At 40.5% G+C, this 19,138-nt stretch overlaps 1 protein-coding gene across 3 annotated transcripts in view; it reads right to left on the minus strand.

The window, feature by feature from the left end:
• Positions 1-19,138, minus strand: part of FAM91A1 (family with sequence similarity 91 member A1) — a 56,590-nt gene that overhangs the window by 14,652 nt on the left and 22,800 nt on the right. For all 3 annotated transcript variants that reach the window (XM_077809822.1, XM_077809821.1, XM_077809820.1), the window contains exons 14-22: positions 18,916-19,002; positions 17,800-17,932; positions 10,297-10,445; positions 8,384-8,518; positions 6,405-6,518; positions 4,438-4,510; positions 2,148-2,297; positions 1,608-1,715; positions 1,031-1,154 (exon numbers count right to left, since the gene is read on the minus strand). In XM_077809822.1, the coding sequence (XP_077665948.1) occupies positions 1,031-1,154; positions 1,608-1,715; positions 2,148-2,297; positions 4,438-4,510; positions 6,405-6,518; positions 8,384-8,518; positions 10,297-10,445; positions 17,800-17,932; positions 18,916-19,002 (1,073 nt within the window). The remainder of the gene's footprint in view (positions 1-1,030; positions 1,155-1,607; positions 1,716-2,147; positions 2,298-4,437; positions 4,511-6,404; positions 6,519-8,383; positions 8,519-10,296; positions 10,446-17,799; positions 17,933-18,915; positions 19,003-19,138) is intronic.

Raw genomic sequence — 19,138 nt, forward strand, 5'->3', positions numbered from 1 at the left:
TTGTTATAGTGCATAAGAACTGCCTTCCCAAAATCAAACGCAGTAAAGCTACTACATTATTAGCTCTTACGGGATTTGAGTTTTGCTGGTATTTCGATGATGAGAGGATAGCTTGTGTAAAGGCTCTCTATGGCTACTTCCCTCTGCCCTTTCCCTCTACAAAGGACTATATTTATTCACACATAGAGAAGCCACCATTAATTTAAGAAATATAATCTAATCAAAGGTGCTGCATTTCAGTGAAACTGTTGCAATTAAATTGTCTGTCAGAGACCTCATTGAACAAGAGATGAAAAAATTACCATCAGAAATCCCATTTCCCATCGTCTCCAAAGTAAAATAAAATTCCTTTCAAAAAACATTTTGCTTTATTAATCAATTGCAATGTGAAGTTTAATCTACAATAAAGACAGATTGCAAGGCATGATTTTAAGTAGGCTAGTCTCCGCTCATACACCACATACATCAGTGGTTCTCAAACTAGGGCCGCTGCTTGCTCAGGGAAAGCCCCTGCCAGGCCGGGCCGGTTTGTTTACCTGTCGCGTCTACAGGTTCAGTCGATCGCAGCTCCCACTGGCCGCGGTTTGCCCCTCCAGGCCCATGAGGGCTGCAGGAAGGGCGGCCAGCACATCCCTCGGCCCGTGCCGCTTCCCGCAGCCCCCACTAGCCTGGAGCGGCGAACTGCGGCCAGTGGGAGCCGCGATCAGCCGAACCTGCAGACGCAGCAGGTAAACAAACCGGCCCAGCCTGCCAGGGGCTTTCCCTGAACAAGCAGCGGCCCTAGTCTGAGAACCACTGCCATATATTATGGTATGATGCCCATGCTGACAATAGCAGCCAAATATTCCTAGGGCTTGAGCTATGATCAATGAGCTATGGGAATGTATATTACAGCAAGTATCTTGGAGCCTAAAAGTGACTCCTACAATTTAATAACATGATACAGTACTACAGTTTCAAACTTTAATTTATTGCATTGCCAAAGCACAGATAAGTTCTGCACACAATGGCTGTGCAAAAGAAACCTCACCTTTCTTTTCTACATAGTCCATGGGTAGCAATTTTTCTGCAGACTTTCCGGTTTAATTCCGAGCTAAACAGTGGAATTCCAAAGCATAATTCCAGGGGAACCCATTCCAGTTCTGTTGTGGGAACTACAAGATATAAACAAGAGACTAAAATGTTTTCTGAAGAGAACAGTAAATTGACCCTGAAAATTTAACCCCGGATCAGTTCTCTCCCTAAAAAAATAAAAATTGAGTCAGTAACTAAACTGTACCAAAAGGTTCCTATCTCCCATTCTTTATAAAACTTACACAGTATTTACAAGACAGAACACTTCAAGCAATTCTGAGCCAAACAACGATTCTTTCTGAGGTCTGCATTAAAACATATTAACAGTATTGCACTATCCATACAACAATGTGTCAAATACATTAAGTTTTTTTTTAATGTGTACTATTTGCTTAAAACACAGCACTAGAGACATTAGGCAATGCTTGTATTATGTGTTTAGATACTTTAATACTAGATTTCTGACTGGACAGAAATATCTAAGGGAGATTTTATCTTCCAGTAAATAATATAGGTCATTTGTAAGATCTTACCTTCAGGACTTTGCTTAGCTGCAGAATCCACAGATGTGTCTTCAACAACAATTTCAAATGATTCTGTGCTCCCATTTACATCAGATCCTGATGCCAATTCAAGCTCACCTAAATTTAAGATATTTAATAATATTTAGATGAACATAAGCTTAGTTACCTCCTGATGTACAGAATATATAAATTTTACTCATATGTGATGTATTGATAATGAACACAAAGTACCTCAAACTATTTACCTAAGGACAGTAATCTAGATGCATGGCATAAAGGAATAAAGAAAAACACAAGGATCTTACTTGGATCTGGTTTGACACTAAAATAATCAAAGGAAACTAGGGATCTCCATCGCTTCTACTTAAATAGAGTTTTGTTTTCAAAATAAAACATTAAAGAGCTGATGGTTTTAAGAGAAGATTTTGTTTTGTACTTATTTCTATATTCTAAACAATAAATTTATACACCTTGATTTTTGTTTAAAAGGGGCATATGAATTCAAAGAAATTGACCGCCAAAGACCAATAGTCTTCACTGCTGACTAACCTTTTCCATCAGAAGCATCACTCAGCTTTCTGTTTGTTTGTCGACTGGAAGGATTCAACATGGTAACATATCCACAAAAATGCTGCAAATCCACTTTGTCGCTTAATACTCTCAATGCTTTATGAACACCCATATTCACACGAGAGAAGTCTAGCAGAGAAAAGAAGCACACAAGTTTGCCTTTGCCTCACTGCAAGAAGGTAGTAGAGCAACCATAGCACCACTACAGTTAATATCCAGGAAGTCAGGGCTAGACTTCTGATGGCGGTTCATTTAGGCATTTGGAGATTTCCCTTTCTTCTGTAGCTCCTAGGTTCAGATATCATGATGGTGGGTATGATATGGGAAACTGGGTAAATGGATCGCTTCTTCTTCCCCATTCCAAAAACAACATAGTACCTTAAGATACAGTGGCAAGGAGGGAAGAGAGAATGCAAGAATTAGTGGGTACCATTTTCCCCACACCTTCAGCTAGATGGCAGAGTGCAGCAATTTCAGTGCTGGGCCTCACTGATGTCCATCTCTTCCACTAAGATGCAATCTGGATCTTCCACAGTACTTTGGCCCAGAGTTTATGTGAGGTACGTTATGAAGCACAAGATAATACTGCAGTGCTCCCAGGTTTTGAGTCTGGTCATGGAGGAACTACTGGCATCAACAGCTAGATGTCAAAACCCAGAACGAGAAAGGGGGAGTGAGAAAGACCCCTCCGGTTTTCAGCTCAAAACTTTTCACTTGAGGATCAAGGTGAAAGGATGTGGGCCACTTTGCCAAAGACCAAAAGGAGGAGAAGTGAATGTAGGAAATAGCTCATTGTAAACCTAAAACAATAAACTGGATTTAGACTCAGATCAGGAAACTAATGGATGGTTTATGCTGGTTTGTATTTTGTCCAGCACCAATCTACAGTTTCAGGTGTTAAATCTCATACTTTGTACTTGGGAATGGAGGTTGTCCGTAACTCTGAACAAGACATTACGAATTTCAGCCACTGGGAGGGGCGGGGGATTGCAGCGGGGGACTGGGGCTGCAGCCGTAGAGGTGTGCCAAAGCTTCTGACCCTCAGGAGCACCAGGGCTCAGGAATTTAGACGTGGAGGGAGTTCAGGGGCTCGAGGCTTCAGGCCCTGCAGCTCCACTCCCAGTTTCAGCCTTGTGGGGGGACCAGGGTTCGGGGCTTCTGTCCCAGGATGGATGCCAGAGCTTCAGCCCCGCGGCTCTGTTCCTGGCTTCTGCCCGGGGGGAGGGGGGCGGGAAGAGGGGGGGAGAAGAGGACGCTGGGGCTTGGGGCTCCCCACAGTTCTGCTCCCGGTTTCGGGGGGGGGGGGGCGGGGGGAGCTGGGGCTCGGAGCTTTAGCTATGGGGGAAAAGCACTGGGGCTGAAACCGGCACTTCCCTGTGGGGCTGAAGCCCTGAGCCCCAGGGCTAAAGCCCCAAGGCAGTAAAGTATTTGCTGTCTGTCTGATTACTTCTGGGTCCACAGGGTATCCGGTTGACCTGTAAGTCCATAACTCTGGTGTTCGTATCTTTGAGGTTCTACTGTACATGGCCATCATCTTCCTCTCCACCCCCTTTAAACTTCAAAATGATTGACTAAGACAAGTTTAAGAAGCACTTCACAATCAGTAAATTTCTGCTTCACTAAAAGTAATTGTGCTTGTGCAGACCTTGAAAGTGAAGATTAGGAAATTTAAAAAGGACATCATTAACTTGGAGCTTTTTAAAAAAAAAAAAACAAAAAAACCGCTGTGTTCAATTTTTTATTTTCTGTATTACAGTCATGCTCCAGAGTAATAGTCAAGATAGTTTAGCTGAATGCACAACTAGGAGCTCACCATCTGCCTAGATGTTTTCATCTGGCAGTGTTCTGTAGGCAACACAGGAGTGACGAGTCTTGTGGAGAATAAGGTAGATTTAAAAGTTTTTTCAATAAACTTGCATGCAACACAAAGAGCAGCAAGGAGGTGCATGTACAACCAATGATGGGCAATAAAAGCTGGTGTTGTCCCAGTAAGTTTATGCAGGGAAAGAAAGAGGGCCAGTAAATTAATTGGAAGTTGGGGTAATGCTCACAATAAGACTATCTTCCTCTACATTTACAGCAGCACCCTGTGGACACTATGTAAGGATCCCTTCAATTTTCTCTTCCAAGTTTAATCAATAGCTAGTAACATTGTAATCCTCTGCTATTAGAAAGTGGGCATCAATATATTTAGTTTAGCCTCTCCATACAAGGTAATTGTACAATAGCACTGAAGTCTTTTTGCAGAATTCACATTAAAGACAGTTACCTCCTTGCTGTTCTGCTTCCTCAAATGGGAAAGGAATATGCATAGTTTCCCCCATTCCGTGCATGCCATGTCCCTGAACACCAAGAAATTGAAGTCAGGGAAAGAAATCCATATATACTACTAGAGCTTGCATTAATTTCTTAGTTCTACTTGTTCTCTTTTGTTTAAGAAAGGCCAGATTGGTAACGCTAATGTAACAAACAAGTAGACCAGATAAGACGCTTATATACTGAAGATTGTGGTTAGTAATTTTAAACAAATATTAATGTAAGCAACTCAAAGTTAAAATGTAATAAAAGAGGAACAGTTAGCTTTGTGTTTTACTAATCATAACTACAAAGTTTAGCGTCATTGTTAGTTTCAAAGTGGCATCACAGCAATGGAGACCCTCATCCACAGAAATGCTCAAATAATTGCTTTTCTTTTTCACTAAGGCTCTTACAGGTGAAGCATTTGGTGGTATACAGTATGAAAGTTACTTAATGTAATCCTAAATGCTCGCTTATTTGAGTTACTACTTTTTCTTTCAGCTGTTTTCTATATCTCAAAGATTTTAGCTAAACCAATGAAAGACAAAAAAAGGATTCATACACAATGCCATACTATGGCATTTATTTTACTAAAACGTTTAAGACAAATATACCTATATATTTTTTTAAAAACCCAATGTAGTAGTTAATGTCAGTAATTTCATTAAAGAACCCTTCATTTCAGATGTTTATGAAGAGCCATAGAAATGCTCTTCACACCAAAAGCAATAGTGAATTATGTTTAGCTGTTTTTGATTTAGATACAAGACCTAAACACCAAGTAGTCTCTCAAGAGGTGCTTTTCTTAGATGAGAACATTTTCAAACAAAACTACCTCTTATCACACACCATTTTGGCCTATAACCTTAGTATTTTCCTTCACCTTGAAACTGCCTTCTCACATCTCCTAACTTGTGAATCTGAATCTCACCACTTTGCAGTATTGCTCAGGTACATCACTCTCTTAGCCCCACTTATGCCAAAACTCTTGTCTATGACCTCATCTCTCTCGTCTTTAATATTGCACCTCTCTTTTGGCCTCCCCAAATCCCAGATGTCCAAGAGCCTTGGTTCAAGAGCCTTCTCATCAGTGACACTGGAACATTTTTTACAGTGGGGGTGCTGAAAGCCATCTAACGAAACTGCAAACCCTGTGTGCTCAAAAGCAATATAAAAAAGTACAATTCCTGCTCACACCACATGGGATTCTCAACAATTGTGAAATAATGCTAGCTTCATTCTGACAGCATACCAAACTTTTCACAGTGAAATCTGGGGGTGCTGCAGCACCTTCCGCATCCCTAGTTCCCGTGCCTGTGCTTCTCATATGCCTCTCGACATCTGAATAACCTTCATGTATCTACCTCATCAAATCCATCTCACTTGAAAACCTCTTTTCTTTATTAAAGTTGCTTAACTTATCCTTCTTTCCGAGTTAATACAGTTAAAATAATAAGAAAAGAGTCTGGAATACAGTTTGTAGGAAAGTCTGTGAACAAAAAGTTGTGCAAGAGTACAAAAACACCCTAAAAGTTAGTACAAAATTGTACTAAGATACAAATATTATATGATCAGAAAGAAATAACTGAAAACCAATAAAAAAATTTTTAGTATAGAACTCTGAAAAAACAGGCATCTACAAAGCACAATTGTGATGCATACCATACTTGTTGACTACATTTTAATACATGGACTACGTTTTAATCCATATAACTGTATATGAATCACACAACGGTTTTGGTTCAACATTTTAGTGACACAGTAATAAACAAACTACACAATAAAGCCGGTCAAAATTTTTCTAAGTTAAAAATTTTGAAAAAAAATGAAGAATTTTGAAAAATATGTCACTTTTTTTCAGTCACCTCTACTGTACATTACATATAAGAAAAAAATGTACTGAAATTAAGTACATTTTATCATATTCATATCAAGTACCTGAATTAGAACGGCAGAATGTGTTAAAGCATCATTCAACATTGTCAATACATTCGAAGTTAGGACTACTCCTGGGTCATGACCCCAAGATGTTATTAGTAAGCGATCATAACCCTAAAAGAAAGAAACAAAATAAAAAGCAGTAGTAATTGATTGTCCAAGTATATAAAAGTGAAAAGCTAAATCATTAGGCTAATAGTAACGTATTACAATTAGGAAATTACTGCCAGTATTTTCAGTAATATACCATTTTATATTGTGTTATAACATCACTTTTATGCTCATGCTCCTTCTAGTGATGGAGGCAGAATTTTGAGGTTGGGGGTTTCCTAACATGCTAGTACGAACAGGATATATCTGCTGCAAAGACTTGTGACAATGTGCAGATACCACAATGTTCCTTGAGAAGGGGAGATAAAAATATTCTCATATAAATTTGGAAGGTAAGAATATGTGCTGAGAAACTTTAAATCTGCCAGCAGTACTCAAAATGATAATGGTGTTCTATCAATGTGGAGTATATCTTCAGAGAAAAATAATGACATGGAAGCACTTTCCTTTTCTCTAAAGATACGACTGTGAGAGAGCCTCATTTCAGAAGATTAAAAAGTCCTGGGAATGTCTCTCGATAAAAAGTGTATATTTTTAACAAAATGCCACTACAACAAGCAATAGTGGAAACAAGAACAACAATATTTTTGCATGGTAACAAAAAAAGGGTGTGCAGACAGATAAGATGTCCCAAGAAAAAATTTATTGGTATAGGACTTGAGACTATTTGGTACAAGGAAAATCCGCTATGCCAGCAAACCTCAAATCTGATTCTATAAGGAAATTTACAAAGTAACTACATAGAGCGCTTTTAAAAATATAAAAAAAAAAGCCACACCACACATTTGTGAAGCATTGAAGCTTCGGGTTAGGCCTCACAGCTAGACTCAAGATCCAGTTTGTTAGTACTATAGAACCTCTTTATGGACTGGGTATCCACACTCACCTGACCTTTTAGTACTTTATTTTTGAGACAGGACTTTTCCCCATGCCAATTTTACAACAAAAAATAGGAATATAAAATGAGGGAGATAGAGCAAAACAAGATCTCTGTGTTTTCATTCCTGATGTCTACAAACACTGATGCCAGAAACTATTGCTACTGTAGCTACATCAAAGGATGCATGCATCTCTCTGTCTATCTCCACTCACTCACAAGGCCAGTTTCTTAAATGTTTCAATTCTCTTTGGAAAGGGGGACATGAAGAATATAGAGTCCTGTACCTCAGTTTAAATTGATATTTGACAAGGAGGAGATTCTATAATTTTAATTCAGCCAAGTTTGCCTTGGCCATTGCAACTTCCACCACCAGGATTGTGTTTTCCATTTAACATCTTTGACACAGACAAAATGGTAGGAGAAAACTGCCATACCTCCTTTAATCAATCCAAAGCAGTATGAATACAGTCATCCTAATTGCAGAAGACATCTCCAAGGTGCTTAAAAAAAAAAATCTCTGTTCTAGGACCCGAACAGTCTCCAGAATAAAGGGGATAGTCTTAACCATCTTCTCAGACTCTGAGAGAAGCACGCGTGTGAAAGATTTTTATTTTTTGTTTTGTTTGGGGGATGAAGGGAGAAGAGAGAAGATCTGATTCTCTAAGGTAGAATCCTTGCACTCTGGAGTAGAAGCCTAAATCTTTCCCAGCAAAGATATGCTTGCTCCTCATAAGTCTTCTGCTACAGCAGTCTCCTATGTGTCCAGATAGTACTCCTGAACAACCACCACCACCATCTAAAGTGTTTACTTCATACTAAGAGGATCTGCAGTATGATGTATTAAATTAAAGCTAGGGAAAGTAGCGTCAAGTTTGCTGGAACAACACTGATACAAACAGCAACAGAAGCAATGAACAGTTCCTTCGTTGGGAGAAAATTCAGGTTCCATTTGAGAGAAAAAAGAAGAAAAAAAAGCATATAAACATACCTGAAAAATATCTGGAAGTTTTCTAAGCCTTGTCCCTTTAGACAGCAATAGGGATGGTGGTCCTTGACCAGTAATATGGTAAATATACAATTTGAACCAAACTGAGCTAACTTCTGGTATAGCTGGTCCAATATGCTGAAGAAAGATCAATCAAAAAATGCAAAAGCATCATTTGAATTGCAACTATTACAAGTACAATTATAGGTTAAGAAAAAACAGCAGAACTTTGTTATTTTACTAGAGTTTGGTACACTTAAATAGTAACCCTTACAAGCAGATGAGACTGGCCTCATGGCCAGCAGCTACAACACCTCACTATTACATGGTGAATCCAAGTTTTAAGATTCCAACTCAGCTGTCCCTTCATTCCCTGGGTATATCAGAAGATGGGAAGGACACTCTTGCTTGAAAGCTAGATTTGTTAAAGTTTGCTAAAGGTACAGTACATACACACCGATTAGACACTTGCTCAAACACAATACTGTAAACAAGCTGGCTGTCTTATAGAATTTGGTTACCAAGTTGACGACATTACTTACCCTTTTAATTTATACCGCACAGTACGTTTTGCTATTCTAACGTTCACTGCAGAGGTCTGATACGTGAAGCTAAGTAATACACCAAGTAAAACTCAGAAAGCAAGTTACAGTAGCTTCACAGATGATTATATAATGCACTTTCCTAAATTATTGAAAGCTGATCCCCCTTCTGGAAAATTAAGCCTATGGCACCCCTTCTCCCACAGCCCTGGCATATGTTGTGAATGGGGTATACATCTTAATTTATTTACCATTCAGGATTGTTTTAGTTATTTATTTTTAATGAAAGCTGACAACCTGGAGAACACATCAGAAATCTTCTTACAGCCTCCCCCCACACTTAGTTCTTCAGACACCCCCGGGGGACATGCCCCAGCATTTGGGAAAAATTGACAGAATGTGTCATGTGATGGCAAGTCAACAATTAAAACACTGTAGCGCTTTAATGAAGATGCTCTAAGCCAGCAGTTCTCAAACCAGGGGGTGGGCCTCCCAAGGGAGATGCGGGTATGCATCAAGGGAGGCAAAGCGGTGTCCCTTTTTCTTTTCTTTTCTTTTTTAAAAGAGCTCGTGCCGTCAGCTCCAGGTCGCTGGGGCTCATGCAGAAGGGCCGTGCACGCCTGGGAGGCGGGGATAAAGGGGACAGCCAGAATAGAGAGTGCTACTTTAGGGAATAAATTAAGGGCTTCATTACACCACCCTTATTGTTATGGCACAGTATCTTACTATGTGCTACTCAACATGAGTACAGGGTAGTGAAGTAGGTTCTAAAATAATATCTCTTCTAGAGGATGCAAAATATTTATTTTGTTTCCTGGCATTTTTTATTTATAAATATAATCTTCTTACTATATATGTTCCATTCTAGGCATCCGATGAAGTGGGCTGTAGCCCACGAAAGCTTATGCTCAAATAAATTTGTTAGTCTCTAAGATGCCACAAATACTCCTGTTCTTTTTGCGGATACAGACTATCATGGCTGCTACTCTGAAAACTGATAAGAGAGTAGAAGACTTTATTTCCAAAGGGCTCACGAGTTCTAAGAACATGAATTCAAAACGTTAAATATATATATAAAGGAACATCTGTCACAGAACTTTTTAACTAGAGAGATAATTACTACGCAGACATTTAGTAAATAAATTCAGCTTAATAAATATGCACATTATACCTCACTAAACTCTGATTTTCATGAAACAATTGTAATATAATAATACGGTTTTATGTGCAAAATCATTTAGAGCAAAAAATTCTAATGAAGGTAGTTTCTATGAAAAAGATCCAAAGAAAACTGCTTTTATGTTAAAAGTATTAATTCAAAAATGAAGTGCAATAATATCACAGACTCAGATTCCTTTCAAAGTGGATTTTCACCTGGGGGGTACAGCTGCTGATGGGTCGAATTTCATTGGTGAGCGGCGCCATGGAGACAAGTAGTGTGTAGTTTTTGTTTAGAACTCTACTGCAGGTTGCAGGATCCAAGCCCAGCAAACTCTCACATCGTAAGAGATCCAAAGGAAAACCTACATTAAAAAGCATCAAAAGACACTTTGAATACAGCTAGAAAAGGAACATACACAACCAGTAACAATTCTAACATATGAATCAGAAAAGAATCCAGTTCTTTCCCCGAGATGTGTTGGTTCTTCAGGTTGAAAGTAGAAGCGTCTAGTCTGTCACTAGAATAAGGAGATACATTATTTTTACAGGCCGGTTTTTCAGAGTTGAACTTTTAACATTAAGCAGCTTGGCTTTTGACTGTTTAAGCTAACTCAGTATCTTAAACATGTATTTGTGACTATGTTCTAGATGTTTTATAACAAACCATTAAAATATAAAGTTAAATTGGCATCTAGTCTGCTTACTAAGGAGCAAAAACATAGGTCAGAGAAAATGGAATACATAAAAAACTAGCTGCTATGTTGCTTTTTACTCAATGCTATGGAGGTGGCCAATGCCAATGTTTTGGCCAGCAAAGGATTATATCTAGCACCTGGAATCCTGGAAGTATTCAAGGATACCCTGGCATACTGATGTACTACTACAAAGCAGTATTTCAAATCTATGCCTGAACTTGGTCTCTGACAGAGAAGCATAACTTATACCTCACTGCCTACTTGACCATATGAAGAAGAGTTTCCTACTCAGTGAATTTCAAGAGTCAATATCTAATATTAAAGAAAAATGGTTATTTGTTCTTCAAGGTGTGGGTGCAGACATGTATTCCACTCAGATGCGAGTGCGTGCCCAATGCACCAAAGCCGAAGAACTTTGCCTAGCTGTACCCATAAAGATGGTACTTGTGCCCTTTGGCCATTAGCCCCTCCCCAGCAACTGACCCCCCACAGTTCCATCCCACCGAATGTCAAGAGCAGAGACTTCGATGCAGAGGAAAAGGAGGGTGGGTTGTGAAATACAAGTCTGAAATACATCTCAAAGAACAGCAATTACAGAACTGATAAGTAGTCATTTTTTATGTCAGTGGTTGTAGTTGTGTATTCTACTCAGGCAACTCACAAGCAGTAATCAGATGTGGGACTTGAAGTCTATTTAAATAATGATTATAGCACTGTCTTCACGAAGTTTGTATCTGACAGAGATGCTGTGGTAACTAAATAATGTTTGGTAAAAGTACGTACAGAATCCATATCACAGCCTGACAAATGTCCAATATTGAAACATTGCTGAAAAATGCAATCGATAACACTTGGGCTCTCATTAAATGAGTCCGTAATGTCTGTGGGGATGCAGATTGATCTACTCCATAAACTGTAGTAATGCAGGAAGTTATCCATCTGGAAATTATCTGCACAGAAACCACTTGACCCTTCATTCAATCCGCACAGGAAATAAAAAGTCAAGGAAATGTCCGAAAAGACTGTCCTCTCTAGGTAAAATGCCAAGTACTGTCTCACATCCAACATGTGAAGTCATTGGTCATGTGCATTTGAATGCAGTTTAGGAAAGAACACTGGTAAGTAAATCACTTGGTTAAGGTGAAGCTGTGAAATAATTTTTGAAAAAAATTTTGGATGTGGCCCCAGCTACACTTAGTCTTTGAAAAAACATGTATATGAGGGCTCCAGTAATAAACCCTGCAGCTTACTTATTCTTCTTGTGGATGTTATTGCAACAAGGAAAGCTGCCTTCTGGCACAGAAAGGGACTGAGAAAAGGCTATCAGAGGCTCAAATAGAGGCCCCATCAGGGCAGCTAAACATACATTATGGTACCACAAGGGAATTGGCCCGTTCACAGGTCGGTGGAGATGACTGACTCTTCTCAGAAATCCCATTACCATGGAGTTCATAAAAACTGACTTCCCTTGGATGGGCAGATGAAAAATGCTGAGATCATTGCTAAGCGAACCCTCAATGAACTGATAGAAAGACCAAATGATTGAAGGCATAGCAGGTACTTCAAAATGTCCTGAATATAGGCCAGTAGCAGCTGAACTCCCCGAGCTAGCAATCAAACTGAAAATCATTTCCACTTGGCCAAATAGTAGCCCTAGAAGATGGCTTTCTACTCTTAAGCCAAACTTGTCAAACAGCTTCCAAATATCATTCCTTCTCTTCATCAAACTGTACAGCATCCACACCGCAAGGAGCAGGCTGTTCAATATTGGATGCCAAATCTGACAATGTTCAGTAGGTCAGGATAAAGAGATATGAGCAGTTGAGGGAATCAGAGGAAATCAGAGAACCAGCACTGCCTTGGCCAAGCTGGTGCAATGAGAATCAGTCTTGCATGATCCAACTTCAGTTTGAAAACAACCTGTGTGATGACAGAAATCCCAAGGAAAGGCATACGAGTGCCAATCCCCAATTCAGGTGGAAGGGATCTGTCAAGGATCTTGGACTGAGGCCCACCTGGGAGCAAAACTAATGGGCACTTCTTGTGGTCTTTTGTTGCAAACAGGTTGATAGCTGGAATGCCCCATACTCCGAAGACGGACCTTAACACACTGTTCTTCAGAGACAACTCATGATTCTGAGAAAACACTTTGCTGAGGTGATCACATTAGCAATTCCTCATCCCCAGTAGGTGAGCTGCTGTGGGTATGTTGTTCTCCCTGATGCAAAATGCCAAAACTTTACTATCTTCTGACAAAGCTGGTTGGAGTGAGGACCCTTGTTTGTTCACATAGTACACCACAGTGGTATTGTCAGTGAGTATATGAACCTCTGTGTCTGATGTGTGACCGAAAGGCCCAGCCTGCATTGTAAATGGCTCAGTGCTACAGGATGTTGATAGGAAGGAAATATTCCTATCTGTCCACACTCCCTGAACTTTCAAAATCTCCAGATATGTTCCCCAACCTATGGCAGAGGGATCACTAATGTTATGATCCATGGAGAACAGATGAAGGAACACCTCTGCAAACATTGATTTGGTTCCTCCACCACTTGATGGACTGCAGGATGGGTGGCAGCACTCGCACCAGGGTGTCCAGCTACTAAAAATGTAGGTGATACACCAGCTTAAGCCAAACCTGAAGATGACGAAGATGTAGTCTCGTACCCTGGACCATGTAAATACACATGGCCATAAGATCCAATAACTTCAGGCATACCCAAATTATGGAAGAAGGGTAAACTTGGAGGGACAGACAGAAACAACAATTATCTGAAATCGTTCCCCTGGCAGGAATACCCTTGCACTCGTACAATCTAGTAGGGCCCCAATGTACTAAGTTTTGTGTGGTACTAAAGTTGATTTTGCTTTATTTATTATTAGACCTAGATGACTAAAAAGATGCAGAGTGAACCGGACATAGCTGAGCAATTGGTCTCTGGACTTGCCCCTCACCAACCAATTGTGCAGGTAGGGAAAAACATGTATTCCTCTTCTCCTGGGATGTGCTACTACTATAGCCATGCATTTGGTAAAAACTCAAGGAGCTACAGGGGAGAACCATGTCTTGATAATGCTGCCCCTGCAACTACAAATCTCAAAAACAGCCACACTGAAACAGTCATCTTCAACATCTAGGGCATCAAACTAGTCATTTGGGGGAGGATAGTAGCTAGGATAATCATGTGGAATCTCATGTACTTGATGCACCTGTTGAGACCCCTAAGATCAAGAATAGGTCTCAGGAAATACTGCGAGTAGAATCTTTTCCCCTGATATTGTAGAGGGACTTCTTCTATGGCCCCCAAATCCTGCAGAGTCCACAGCTGCTGGAGATGCAGTGACTTGTGAGAGGGGTCCATGAAAAGGGATAGGGTGGAGGACGGGGCACAATGTGGGAAATGGAGAGAAATTGAATGGCATAACCTGATCCCACAGTGCTGAAGACCCATTTGTCTGTGGTCATAGCTTCCCAAGCACTGTGGAAGTGAGAAAGGCCATCCCCGAACAGCTGCAAGTTCACAACTGGAATGCTGCTCTTGATCTGACAGTCAAAACTGCTGCTTGACAAAAGTTGAAGGAGGACAGACTGGCTGATTAAAAGTTAGACCCAGGTGGTCTTCTCCTGTATGACTTATTCCCCTTTCTAGGATGGTCCTTCTGTCTGCCCCGACATGCTGTCTGCCAGAAATACCGCTGGGACAGGTATTGCTGGTGCTAACCAGTAAAATACCCTTTGGTTTGGGTATAAATCCCCAACACACACGAGTCCTTCAGTGAATGCAAAGTCTCATCTGTTCTGTCCAAGAACAAAATATGACCACTAAAGGCTTTTTGCATTTTGCTACACACTCTGAATTCACAAAATCATATTCTGACAGAAGTGGCTGGTGATTTGCAATGCGCATTTGCAAGGAGGAGGCTAACAAATTTTCTCCCCAGGAGATTCATCCTCTCAGCCTCTTCATCCTTGGGTGTGGATATATATCTCTGCTGTTACAAGAACAGAGTTAGGGGCAGGATGAGATTGAACACACTCAAACACCTGCATGGGAACATAACACTTGTCCATATGTTTTGCTGTAGAAGGCAAGGAAGCTGGGGTATTCCAAAAAGTCTTGGCAGGTTCTAATAATGCTTCATGTAAAGGGAACTACACTACTTGTGCCAAGGACTGAATAATGTCAAGTTGGGTGTATTTTCTTGCACAAACTCCACTTGAATACCCATAGCTGAAGCCATTCATCTGAGAAGCTCCTAATGGAGCTTAAAATCTTCAGGCACTGGGAAGAAGACTCCAGTACCATGAAGTCATCCAGTGATGAGGGTGACGACAGAAGTGGAGCCACTGGAACCTTCTGCAGTAATACATGCTCCTGTATGAGTGGTTCAGACTGAACCTGCTCCAAGGAAGCTGCCTCCATTTGAGTCTGCAATATAGGCAGCTGAGCAGATGATACTAAAGGTTGGTTGGGCAACCTAACTCTGGAGTGAGTCAAAGACCAGGACTTTACTGAATGTGGAACACCCCACAGAGCTACTGGGTATAGGGATTTGGCACTAATGGCCAGTATGCACTAGACCAAGAGCCCATCTCTAATGTAGGAACAGTGCAAATCCTGGCACCAATCGTGGTCCACAGGAGTTCTCCACCATCTCCTAGAAGTGTGTCTCAAGGATGAGGGAGAGGGGGAAGATGTCCCTGAGCTTGATGAACCTTCAAAGTAACAGAAGGTAACACAGGAGCCATCCTGCATGGAGTGAACAAACATCACGCCTCATCTGAGACCCAATACGCTGGCTGTATCAGCATCGGAGGTAAGAAAAGGAGTCAGCACCTTGAGGATTGGCCATGATATCACATTCCCATTTGGTACTAACACTGAAGATAGCACTGACGACAGGGTCAGTACTCATTCTAAAGATATGGACTGTACCACAGTCATCATTGGTGCCACAGATGGCAACAGTTCCAACGGACCACTCAGTACTGATAAGAAAGCAGTGCTCAGTTGTCCACTGTGAGTGTTAGGCAATGCTGGCAATTGGGATGTCTTTGGCATCACACCAGGCAGCACTGCCCATATCAATGGTTTCTGGGCTACTGAATGCTCCTGAGTAATTGGAGAACCAGGAACAGAGAGAGGCAAAGCAAGTCTGACACTGCCTGGTATTCTAGTAGCAGAGAAAAAGTCGATGCTGACATTGACAGTACCAGCATCTCATGGACGGCATCGGAGTCAACAAGTACAGTGTCAAACTGATGCTGCCTTGGTAACAGAGCAGATAGCCCAGCTCCATCTCACATCCTGGTAGATCAGTCCACACTCCTCCTGGAAGAGAATGATGACAGCTCTGAAGTAGCTGCAGTCCATTTTGTGAGACCTTTTTCTCGGAGGACCCGAAGAAGGAGAATGATCTGTCTTCCTCCTGCAAGAGGAATCAGAGTCTGGCTGAAGAACACAAGTCTGGCTCTAGCTCTGAAGTTGTTTGAGAGGCCAGACGATCTGTGGAGGTCCCTTGTACCAAAGTGGGCCTCGTGGTCTACACTCAAGTGCTGCCTGAGTCTCAAGTCCATTGCCACCTGCATTCTTTTTTTTAAGAGACTTGCAGATGGAGAACCTTTCTCTAATGTACCTTTCTCCTAGTCACAATAAACACCTCATGTGGGGATCACTATTGGGAATAGCCAACCCACGTACTGGACAGTGTTTGAATCCTGGTGACAGCATCCCATCAGGATGACAAGTTAATCTAACTATTCTTAGCTAATACTAGTTAACTATTTATAACAAAAACTCAAAAGACTGAGATAAGAAACAGCATGTGGGAAATACCACATGAAATGCTCCAACTCTAGTTGCAGGTAGTAAGAAAGAATGGAGGGGGTTGGGTGGTGCTACCCTTCAATAGCCAGGGGATGGGGCTAATGGCCACAGGATGCAAGCTCTGCCCCTATGGCTACCACTACGCAAAGTTCTCTGACGTCGGAATGCTAGGTGCACACACATGCACACCTGAGTGGAATACACATCTCCAATCACTCAAAGAAGAACTAAATGTCTGCTACCAAATCATATTACACTTTTTCTATTATCTGCCATTATACCACACTATAAAAGATACTTGGGCTAAGTATATGGGTGTAAATCTGGTGAAATACCATTGATTCAAGATAGCAGAGCAGTACTTAGTTCACTTGCTTCCAAACAATTCTCTCTATAGAACAGAGCAATACAACTGAATAGTATGATTCTGCCTTCCAAATTCTCCCTTAATTTATCCTGTGAGGTGCTGAGCACCTAAATATCCCAACTATGATTAGCATGGAGAGTGCTTAGCACCTTGCAAGATCAAGCTCTTATTTGTTAAAACAAAACCAAAAAAATCAACCTTATTGATAGATTTTGTCATCACAGAATTGCAATTTTGGGGTATATTTCAGGCCCATAGAGATAGCTGAACTAGCAGCAAGAAAAAAGTGTTGGCGGTTCATCTTGATGATGGATTTTTGCAGTGAAGCATGTTTGGAATTTTTTTGAGGGGAGGGGGATTTTCACAGGCATAAAGGACAACTAGGCATTCACTTGTGTGTGTGTGTGCGCGTGTGCACAATGAGAGTTTTGCCTAACTCCCCTCTGTGCCTTTGAAATATCTCCACTTAGTACATTTAGTCATGCAGAAATATTCCTCCTTTACTATCCTTGAATGTGTGTGTTTTGGAACCAGCTCCCTCCCACACCAGCCCAGTTTGTCCTTGGTCTTGCAGTGAAATCAATCTAGTGCTTCGAACACCAGTCCTACTGCCATGTAAGTGACTGATGTGTCAAATGTGACAAGGATGGATCACTGGAGGCTTAACACAGGCAGCAGTGGACTGAAAGGCCCAATTTCAGGAAAGCATCCCATTCAGAAAGGGCACTTAATGAGAAAACTCTTTTTAAAGAGAACACACGATAGATAAACAAACATAACTCCGAGAGACTGGACAGTTTTCCCAAAACAGTAACTTTCACTATACCATTATTTGGTTGTTCAGGTTGTGCAGCTTGTGCCACTAGGTCCTTGTTATGCCGCAAAAACAGTATTGTGTTTCTCAGAGTAAGTGCATGATCAAAGTATCTCTGTGCCTCCCCTTCACCTGTGCTTTGAACCTAAACAAAAAATCATATAAAGGTGTACATGTTGTATACTGTTTCTGTAAATACCAGTTCCACAAATACGAGATTAAGAAGTTATTACAAACATTCTACAGTCAGCATTTAAAAGGTGCAACTGCCTTCCAGTTTTTCAGCAAGACTGATCCATAGCAACCATCAAGTTAAGTGAAAGCTGGCAAAGCTTGTCAAATACTGTAATGTTAAGTATATTAGTAGGACATTAAAATTAGGGGAAGGGAGGAATCCAAAAATATATATCCAACAACTACAGTTGTACTGTATCATCATTGTTCAATATAACTGACCACTAAAGGGGCTTCTGTGAAAGGATGCCATAATAAAGTCATAGCAATTACAGAAAAAAAATCTACAAGTATACAACTGTATAGTCATCTTAAGAAATTGGTTGGTTTGTTTAAAATTATGGTAGATATAAGATCTAAAGGTTTAAAGAAAATAAATAAAAAAAACCACAGGTCCAGAAAATTATGGCCTGCAAATTCCAGTCCTTAATGACCAAGTTTTCAAGGGCATGTGAATGCAAAAGTATGCATATTTACATATACCCAAATCCAGCAAACAAAAAGCCAATGCTAGCACACAAGTTAGTGGTTGTGTGAACATGTATCTACAGATGTATGCACATGAGGGTTTGTGACGTTTAGTGTATTTTCATATCTTCACTTAGTGACTGCACTTTTATACATGCACTTCTGATAATGTCATCTTAAAAAAGTCATTTCTGGCACAGACATATAGGACAGTCTCCATTTTAATGGGACATAAAAAACTGAGGATCGAATATTCCCACGCATGTGTTCCTACCAATATTATTATGTACAAAGAGGGGTAATAAGAAGCTCCTAAAGCAAAAGCACAAGACCAAAAATACATATCAAATACTGATAGTGTAAAACACACACACACAGAAACATCTTAAGCTCTGAAAAACTTTAGACTGTATACAAGACGGTTACCTTTTCAAGTTCCAAAAGAAAACTGTCCAGAGATTCATCTGATAATTTTCCAACTTCAAACATAGTTACCGCATGACTTTTCAAGTTCTGCAACAATATGATCCAAATATATTGTATATAAGATTTTTTATCTTTCACAGATTCTTATCTCTGTGAGTGGGAGATTTAACATATATATTTTTGTAAAATAAAGACAAAATTTGCCTAAACAAATGATCATTAA

The sequence above is a fragment of the Eretmochelys imbricata genome, chromosome 2 (genome assembly GCF_965152235.1).
Source record: "Eretmochelys imbricata isolate rEreImb1 chromosome 2, rEreImb1.hap1, whole genome shotgun sequence".
In the NCBI taxonomy this organism is placed as follows: Eukaryota; Metazoa; Chordata; order Testudines; family Cheloniidae; genus Eretmochelys; species Eretmochelys imbricata.